Source organism: Pseudonaja textilis, chromosome Z, assembly GCF_049901715.1.
Source record: "Pseudonaja textilis isolate UNSWEBS1 chromosome Z, rPseTex1.2, whole genome shotgun sequence".
Taxonomy (NCBI): Eukaryota; Metazoa; Chordata; class Lepidosauria; order Squamata; family Elapidae; genus Pseudonaja; species Pseudonaja textilis.
The window spans coordinates 85,802,496-85,812,723 of record NC_142008.1 but is presented as its reverse complement, the minus strand read 5'-3'; the positions used below and the strand labels follow the sequence as shown (position 1 = coordinate 85,812,723).

At 35.0% G+C, this 10,228-nt stretch overlaps 1 protein-coding gene across 1 annotated transcript; it reads right to left on the bottom strand.

The window, feature by feature from the left end:
- Positions 1–2,648: 2,648 nt before the first annotated feature.
- LOC113449795 (uncharacterized) lies at positions 2,649–9,507 on the bottom strand. Its single transcript, XM_087917189.1, has 6 exons — positions 9,471–9,507; positions 8,364–8,526; positions 6,611–6,772; positions 6,253–6,359; positions 5,975–6,036; positions 2,649–2,729 (listed from the first exon to the last, which is right to left on the bottom strand). Exons 1-6 carry the CDS (start codon positions 9,505–9,507, stop codon positions 2,649–2,651), a joined length of 612 nt encoding a protein of 203 aa, XP_087773315.1.
- Between the last annotated feature and the right edge of the window lie 721 nt (positions 9,508–10,228).

Here is a 10,228-nt window from a genome sequence, read left to right as displayed (position 1 = left end):
AACCATATGCCTAAGTATTTGACCTTTTTTGTTGCCTGTATCCCTATGATTTTTTCTAATTCTTTCCTCTGATTCTCTGTTAGATTTTTGGTCATTAGTTTTGTCTTATTTCTGTTAATCTTTAGTCCTGCTACTGAACCGAATTGTTCTAATTCTTTTATTAGATTATGTCCTTTTTCCATGGGTTCCTCTAAGCCCCTATCTGGCTTGTTAGGCCGGGTGTTTTCTTTCTTTCCCTTTAGCCATTTTTTCTATTCTGTAAATGTACTGTTGATATGTTTTTAAACTGTAAATTCAATAAAATTTATTTAAAAAAATAAATAAATGAGGTATCAGCCATCTGTGTTTATTTTTCTGGCGCTGAATTATTGTTGCAAAACTCATCATCAATCACCATCACCATTATTTTAGCCATTGTCAATCCACTGCAGGATGAAGGCCTCTTCTGCATGTTTCCAACCAATACAGTCCTGAATTTCCTTTTGCAAGTTGAGCCTGCAATACTTGCTGATGTCATCAATCCATCTTGTTTAAGGTCATTTTCGTGGATGCTTTTTATCAAATGGGATCCATGTATAGCTGCCTTGGTCTTCTTGTTATGTGACCAGCCCATTTCCATTTCAATTATTTTACTATCTTGATGATATCATATACTTTTGTTTGTTCTCTAATCGATGTGCAGGTCTTTCTAACTCGTCTTGTAAAGCCAAGCATGTGTATGTATATTACTCCATAAAAATTGTAAAATTTCATTTTTAACTGTTTTATTACTATATAAAGTATACATATATTAAATTAATATTAATATAATTGGGTTAATAAGTAAGTATCTATGGGAATATTATATCTTAAATATATGCAGTTAATAATGTAGGGTTTTTGGAGTTTTTAAAAATAAATAAATTATATATTCCAGTTTCAGAGAGCAGATTTGGTACAATCAGATTTCTATTGATATTGCAGTTTATTTGCTAAGGCATTTTTGTTAGTTCTGAAAATCAGGCATAAACTTGCTGGTTGAGGAGAATGCAAATTACAGCCCAACATTACAGAGGGCACCAAACTTGGGAAGGTTTAGCTGGAATACATACAATTTTGGTAACTTTCTTCAAGAGTTATTAATCTTCCTCCCACTCATCACCATAAAGATCTATTGATGGCTAAGTTTATCTTTCCAAAAAAATTGAAAAAGTATGAGAAAAGTTGGGTTCTGTTTACAGTTTTTATCAAGCTGAAAAAGAATTTGTTTATATTCTTTTTTATTGTTCTTATTTTTATCATAAAGATGAGCAACCAATAAATTTGATAAATAAATATTTTTAGCAAAAGCTAGTGTTGAAAGGCTGTCAAAATGCCTTTCTTCTGAGGATTCGATTTTCCTGCTGGGAGAGCTCTGGTGCAAGGATACAGACAACTGCTTGAAAGCTGGATCTTTTTATTTTTCAGGAAGGCGAGAGATAGCAAGAAGTCTGCATTCCTGGGGCTAGCTAGCTTTGTATGATAAGCCCCTGATTTTTATACTTTTTTCTCCTTTCGTGTGTGAGTGCTTGTGTTTGTATTTCTTAATGTTTTAAATCCTATCAGGGGTTGTCTTCATTTCCGCCGGAGGGTAAACTCCGCAGGGTGGTTTGATTGGATTATCAGTTTTGTCCTAATGTTTTCTTATATTTGTTTTGTGGCAATCTCCTATTTGTCTCCTTTGCAATATATTTTGTGTCTTTTGTCTGTTTGTTTTGTTGATTTGGCATGTTTTCTTTTCTTGTTTCCCTAGTTTTCTTAATTATTTGGGCTTTTGTCTAAGGGGCTTCTTTAATACCTTTTATTTGATTCCTTTTCCTATGCAAGTTTGTTTTATGGCTGGCTTGATGTTCCCTTTGGGCTTTTCCTGCTTGGGTGACACCACTGTCGTCGTGAAGTTTCCTTTCCACACTAGTCAATTTTGCTTTGCTTTGCCTAGTAAATTTAGATCTGCTAATCTAAATTAAATTAATACAGTATGTATCGGTTGACAACAGATAGTCCTCAACTTACAATCACAACTGAGCCCAAAATTTCTGTGGCTAAGCGAATCTGATGTTAATTTTGCCTCATTTTACAACCTTTCTTGCCAGACTTGTTAAATGGATCACTGCAGTTGTTAAGTTAATAATGTAATAAAGTGAATCTTGCTTCCACATTAATTGTGCTTATCAGAAGAACTCAAAAGGTGATCACATGACCCTAGGACACTGCAACCATCATAGTGAATCTATTGCTGAAAATCTAAATTTTGATTATAAGACTATGGAGATGCTACGATGGCCATAAGTGTGAAAAACACTCCTAAGGCATTTTTCAGTGCTGTTCTAACTTCAGTCACTAAGTGAACTGTCGAGGATTACCCACACATTTAAATACAATATAATCTGCAATTTAATATAGTGCTTTTGCATGAAATATAATACAATATTTTTTTTTTCAAAAAATGCTGTTATGATTTTTCATGTAAACAATTTTATTCATTCTTAACTGGTTCTTTTATGCAATAGCCAATAAATAGTTTCTTTTTCTTATTAACAGACAATTTAAGACATAAGGTAATTGGGAATATAAGCATTCTTGCCAGCACATCAGTCTATTGGTAGATATTTGAGACAATTGTTAAGAAGCTAATTCATCTCAGCTACTGAAGAAAAAGATGCAGAAAGTGTCTCAGCAGGAAATCGGTAGTTAGTTGCTCTTGCTGGTTTCTGGAAATACAGTTGCAAAAAAGAAATATAAATTTATTTCTATGAGAAAGAAGGATTTGTTTGAGACTAAGCTTGCTCTTTTAAACCATATGACAGCAATATATAACTATGTTATTAGACCTACCACAACTAGATGTTGAAAAGAGACCTTTCTGTCTGTTTGCTGATCTCTTGTGATCATCTGCATTTCTGCAACTCAGGTACTTTGCTCAGTTAGGTAATAGTCATAAGTTTAATAAAACAGGGAAAAATATCTGTGTGTGTGTGTGTGTAGAAGACCATTAGCAAGTTCAATCTGGAGACAACCAAAACATATTTTAATTATTGCCCGTGATTGTAAGAACTGTTCAACAGTCACCATTCCCAACAATAGTCTGGCAAATTATATCCTATGATGATAATGGGTGCCATCTATCTTATCTATCTATCTATCTATCTATCTATCTATCTATCTATCTATCTATCTATCTATCTATCTATTCACTTATTTATTTATTTATTTAGTCAAGCAATTATAAGATAACAGGTATAAGTATAAACATAATTATGAATATATGAAATGGATAAATATAAGAAAAATAAAAAGAAACAATAGGACAGGGACAGTAGGCACATTGGTGTGCTTATGCACGCCCCCTAGGTCATCATGAGGAAACCTTCCTTTCAAATTAAAAAGGAGCAAGTTCACTTCTATATATTGTAGGCCTGGTGGAAATGTAATCTTCTTTAGAAAATTATGAAATCTAAACATAGATATTTTGCTGCTGCTAGCATGAAAATAGTAAGAAAAATATACTGTATATCATACTTTCTTGTTATTTTACTTGCCTTCAATTTGGGGGGGTGTAGGGGTGTAGGGGTGGAGTTGGAATGACATCTTCAAAAAAACTAACAACATGAAGTTTATTAACAAATGTAAAATTGTAATTTAATGTATACTAATTTATCTGTATTGATTTTGATAATTGATAGGTATTAGTTAATGTACTAATACATTATTGTCATCTTTGTTTAGCTAAAATATTTCTAGCTAATTCTTTAGCTAAAAAGACTCTTAGACAGCTTATGTATGACAATAAGACAATCTCAGCTTTCAGATTTACAGTCTAAAAATATGGAAAAGGAGAAAACAGAAATCAAAATAGAAGTATGTATCTATTTACATGTAATTAATAACTATGATAGGAATACTGTACAGAAGTGATTAATTGCACTGAGTTAAAAAGAGGGACTTGAGTTCTAATCCTGTCTTAGGCATAAAGCCAATTTGGTGACTTTGGACCAGTCATTTGCTTTCAGCCCTAAGAAGAAGGAAGCAATGGGAAATCCCTTCTGAAAAATTTTGTCAGAAAACTGCAGGACTTGATCAGGCATCATATAGGCCACTTCTATATAGAAATGCCCTAACAGTACTATTGAGTGAGAAATTGTTGAATTCCCTTTCATTTTTTTCCAACAATCACAGAGGGCCTCAACGACACCAAAATTTAGCACAATAGGGAGCAACAGCTTCTAAAAAAATGACTCCATATATGAACCTAAAGAAGAAAACCAATACATCCAAATTGAACACAATAGAGAACAAGCTGCTTCCATAAAAATGACCCTATATGAACCTAAAGAGAAAGAGAGATAGAAACACATCACTTTTAGAAGAAAACAACAACCAAGAGCAAAGCCCCTTCTGTCTACCCTAGCTGAATGAACTCTTCTGCAACTGAACAATCATTTTCATAGTTCCCCCTGGAAGAAAATATGCAGACATCTATAAAAGAGAAGTCATCAATAGTCATTTCTAAAAAAGAGGCACAACCCAGCATTCCTATGATAGGAACAAAAATATCCCATACTTCCCTATGGAAAAAAAGCAAATATTGATGATAGGAGGTTCAATTCTTAGGGAACAGAAACTATAGTCTGCAGAACGGACAGTCAATCTAGGCAGATATGTTGTCCCTGGAGCAAAAATGTAATTGAGAGCCATACTAAGAGAATCAACCCCATGGATTACTACTCTTTCTTTCCCTATACATGGGGACGGATGACACAATGGACTTGAAAACAATAACAAGATGTAACAAACAGCTAGGAAAAAAATTAAGGAATTAGGCATTCTAGTGACATTTTCATCTACAGGTAGTCCTCAAGTTACAAATGTAATGGAGCCTGCCTGTTCTATTCATAACCCAAGGATTTGTAGGAGTGAATGGTGTACCTTGAACACGGTCACTCTCTCCTTTCACTGATAATAGAATGTATGGGTTGCTAACTGCACATGAGATATCTCAGGATGGGGAAGGTCATAAGTGATGGAACAGGCCACCTGCTTCAGACCATCGAAGGCCTCCCCTGACCCACTGAGATACCTCATTCTTCCTTCCTTGGGGTCCCTACAATTGTTCCCCCCAAATCCTGCCGGGCTGGATCACTTAGGTCCTAATTCCAAGCATATACCACTAGATAACCAATCAAATAAGGAGGTAAGTAGTAAAGAAAAGAAAAACTCAGATGCAAAGTAGGAGATGTAGGAAGTACATCCAGGGTCAACTTAAATGCCTATAAACTAATGCCCAAAGTTCAGGGGAGAAACAGGGTGAATTTAAGGGCAAGTATGATATAGTTGCCATTACAGAAACTTGGCGGGATGAAACTCATGACTGGAATGTATTGATAGAAGGATACAAACTATTCAAAAGAAACAGACCTAACAAAAGAGGAGGTGGAGTTGCATTTTGTGTTACAGATTACTTCCTCACTACAGACATGCACATAACAAAGGATGAAAGCCTTCTGGAATTCATATGGATCAACATAAAAGGAAAAAAATGTCATTGCCATAAGTGCATACTGTAGGCCACTCAACCAAGCAGAAGAAATAAAGGAACTTTTTGCTAATCAGTTAATTAAATATATGTAGGAAACTCACCACATAATAAGGATTTAATTAAATTAATTATTTACAGAACTGAAAAATGATAATGGAAGATGTCTTAAAACAGAGAAGATTCATCCTTTTGGTTAGGATGAATTGCTAGCTATTCAAATTAGGCTGCAATTAAGGGTCACTTTTTTGTCTTTGACATGGTTCCAATCAAAATTGAAAAACAGAATTCAATCCTGAATGAGACAAAATTCATTCTACACACACTGCATATTTCATAAGTCTATATGCTTTGATCCCTATCCAAATTAGACCACATACATTATCTGCTTTCTGTTGGAAAAATGCATTCAGTTATATGTACCTTTATTGAAGTATCTACTGAGCTGAAAGATGGTTTGAGGATTTCATTTTGTTTTTGATGTTCTAAAGAAAAATCCAAAGCAATATAAAATGAACTACTGGTTGTAGGTATGAAGCCCCTCTCACCCTAAATATGGTCTTTCTGAGTACATAAATAATAGTTCCTTGCTTTCATCAAAGCTTTGAATCCTTGCTCTGGAGAGAAAGTTGTGACTTTCAATAGCTAAATGTCTGTCTTTGACACTAATTCATCTCCTTCATGATAGAATGAATAATTACCATTCCAGGATGAAACTGCTGATTTATTCATGATGGTCAGGCTCGAAGATGGTATCCACTGTTCTTCTGTTTCTTGTCCATACCAGACTTCAGCATCATCAAACCATCTACAAGAAAAAAACATATATCATTGGAATAAAGAAACATTGAAATTGGAAACATTTTTCTCCACTTTGTGCTGCCAGCTCTTTGGTTCATTGGTAGTGGTAGTCTTTTCATCTCTTAAATGACCCAAAATAAACATTGTCCTCTTATACTGCTCAGAAAACGTTCAGGTATTCCAAATTATTAAATCATCTTCTGTCAAATGGACTTTGGTCCATTTTCAACCTTACTATTTTCAACCTTAACTTCTTACCTCTTCTTAGATTTCTTCTGCTTGTTTCTGATGAGGAATACAGTCAGGATGGTACTGACCACAAAAAGCACAGACAGGGCAAGTCCAAGGCCCAGGGCAGCCTTTTGGACAGGCATTTGGCAGGAACTACCCAGGTACCAGAACACATCGGAATTATTGCAACTATGAAAAAGAGAAAAATTTATAAAGAAGGTTACCCACTTCAGAAGGTTCTGAGTAGCTCCCAAAATCAAAACTTCATTGAAAAATTATAAAATAATTAAACATGAAAACATAAAACCCAAGTAATATAATACGAGTAGGCATTAAACCACAATTTTCAGGATCTATGCTGATGTCAAATTTCTGCAACGTATCTTCTAGTGTCTTAGGAAGGAGCCATCCTAATTTTTCAGGATAGAAAAACAGAATTCCAGAGTTGAGATAGCTATGGAAAAAGCTTCCAGTTTTTCTGTCAGCACCCAGGCCATCTAGAGAAAGCAACTCAAACCAGATACATTTCCATGGAGTGCATAGATTGGGAAAAGTCTGCTTTGAGGAAATAGGCTTGCAGAAATTGAGGAACCAAACATAAACAGCTTTGTAGGTAACAACAAAGTACCCAGTACTGGGAATCAAAGCAAGGTTTGCGAGCTGTGTGGTATTCTACTAAAATAAATTGGACACACCAGAAAGCATTGCATTAACTTGTCATAACAGTCTGCTGATACATGAAGATTGGAGAATTAGTGACACCATTGTTATTGCACAGTGGAAGCAGAACTTTGAGTTTATACCAAACTTTGGCTAGGCCGGTTCTTAATTTTATGTCTTCATTGTTTTGGGAATCTCTTGTGTTGAACCATGACATTCTCCTGAGTTTGCTTACATGGAGAAGTTATTTGGAAGCAATTTCTTTCAGGACGTTCATCAAATTCTTCCTAGGGAACTCAGAGTCACCGTGGAACTACCTTCATGGTTATTTGGAAACTTTCCAAATTTCTGTTGGAAATCAATAGATCCCTAGGGAGATCATTCTAGTTGATCTTCCCTTCTGCACCAGTTGGTTTTGGTGGGGAGTTTCCATGTAATTAGAAAGTAATCTGTCCATGTCATAAAGTGACATAAATTGTATCCATACATGGGTTATAAAAAACTTCTCCAAAGTAAAAACCAGAACAGGTTTCTAGCTATTTGCATGATTGTCAATGCAGCAATGAATTTCTGAGCAACTTTAACTTAACCTCTAAAGAAATAAAGACTAAAACTCTCCAAGATGATCAAATTCCAAATCCTTGCATACATCAGGGGAAGACAACATTTAAAATTTTCTTGAAGTTGTCTCATTTTAAAATGTAGCGAATTTCACATTTCTCTTCCATTCCTAAATATTGCAATCCCTTAAATTACTCAGCCCTTGTAGGCTATATGGTGGATTCAGCACTCCAAGAGAGTTGGAGTCCTTTGGGACCAACCAAACTATATCATGATTTCTTTCATTGTATTTCATTTGGCATTCCAAATAGGTCATTTTATCTGCTTTTCTCATTTTCTTCATTTTTCTTAAAATTCTACAAGTTGAATATATTTTGAAAATTACACTATAACAGCTGTGGCATGAAATTTATGGAAAATGTGGGATTCTATAGGCAGAAAAATTTAGGAAGATGGAAGAGTATCCTATTAGAACTAGTAACTAATGAAGATTTAAGTAGTTGGTGGGTTGTAGAATCTAAGGATTCCTTTGATACTCCTCCTCCTCCTGTTTACTTACATGCAGTGGGGGCCTATTTCAGAGACTTGGCAAACACCATTGAAGCAGTTCATGTAATCTTGAGCGCCTTTGAAACATCTTGAGATACAGTGCACAGTACCCTCAATTATGTGGGGATAATAGTAATCTGCATACTTCGGATCAGTAATATTTTTACAGGTGCCTGGGGAAAAAAAGAGGTGCTAAATATATAATGAAATATGGGCAATACATGTAGGTCAAATGAACAAACTGTACTGCAACGAACTATGAGCTGATGATTGAAATGCACCAAATTTACTCAGACATAGCAAGACCATCCTGTTCCTACACCAACTGCCCCATGTAGAGTACAAAACCAGTTTTGAAAAATATCCTTCCATGGTAGATAATAAAAGATAGTAAGATGAGCAAGAATGAGTTGTCATTATGATACTACAACTTCAGAGATAAAGAGGGGGGAGGGAGGGGGAGAGAGAGAGAAAGAGAGAAAGGGAGGGAGAGGGAGAGAGAAAGAATCGAGACTGTAAGAACTGAAATAATTTATAGGTAGGACAGCTCTACAAAGAAGCACTAAAATTCTATTACAGAACAGATGTGGGCACTAAAAACTCATCTTTTCCATCTTTCTTTGACCTCTTCCTCCTGTCTTTTTAACCATAGCATAAGTGTGTCATAGACTCATAGCGTATCTTTAGCTTTTTTTCTTTCAGTTTCTATGCTATTTATAGTATAATACAGTATTCACTTATGGCCAGGTTGTGTTTTAGCTAAAACAACCCCAAGCCCCTTTTATATTTTCTTCATTCTTGTTCCTCAACTTTGAATTTTCCACTCATTTTTCCATTATTATTCAAATATTTCCTCAATATTTCTGATTTTTTCTCCATTTGTTAAGAAATACTTAATAATTATGCTACTTTCTCTATTCCCAATCTGCTGTGATTAAACTTGCCCTTAGCTATTCTAGTTTTAAGATGTGCTTTCTCTTTTCTCCAAGCACATTTTACTACAGGTAGCATCTGATACACTCCATCAATAAAGTGGCTGCTGAGATGCCTTCTTCTCTCTGGGGCTGAGCACCATTTCCATGTTATTTTGGCTTGAACTGTGAAAGAGGCAACTCACTGGCTTCCTCAGAGTCATCTGCCTTCAGGATGCTCATTGGTATTTTCCAAAGTTGGTAAGTGGTTGATGTGGACAAGTGGCATCCTTGAACAATATACTGAACCAATGTTGCCAAACTTATTCACTGCCCCCTTGAGATGCTGCACAGAAAGTCAATTTAAGTGGGAAAATAAAATAAAATTCTGCCTGCTTTGTATTGCTATTGCTTTAGCACTCTTGTGCACATTATATATTTTTTTAAATCAATTTTTGGCAGTAAATAGTTTCACATAGGCATCAATTTTACCTTTTTATTTCAGTGGAAGAACAAGAAGATACACAGGGAGAGCTACACCCTATATCTCTAACACATCTACCCAACTGTTTACTGAAACTTACCATTGAATGAATAACTTGAATTAAGAATCGAGTTAGGTAAAGGAACAAAGCATAGTTCTGGTCCTGAAAAAAAATATGTATGAATTAGTTATCTGGGGTGGTTGTATAACTGTATATTTCCTTCAAGATTCTTCTGCAGTAAAAACATTGTGATATTAAATAGAAACCATTGCACCAACATAATTATCCTTTTGAAGTAATCTGGGGAAAATAAATCATCAAATGATATGTCAAACATTCATCGTATCTAAGTTTAAGGTTTTAAAAAGTCTTTTGTTGCCTGACAAGAGTCCCAGTTTCCCAGGCTTCAATCATTTACAAAGCTATCTTTATAGCTGCATGGCCAACAATTTTAGTAGGTTCGAAATTGAATGTATGTC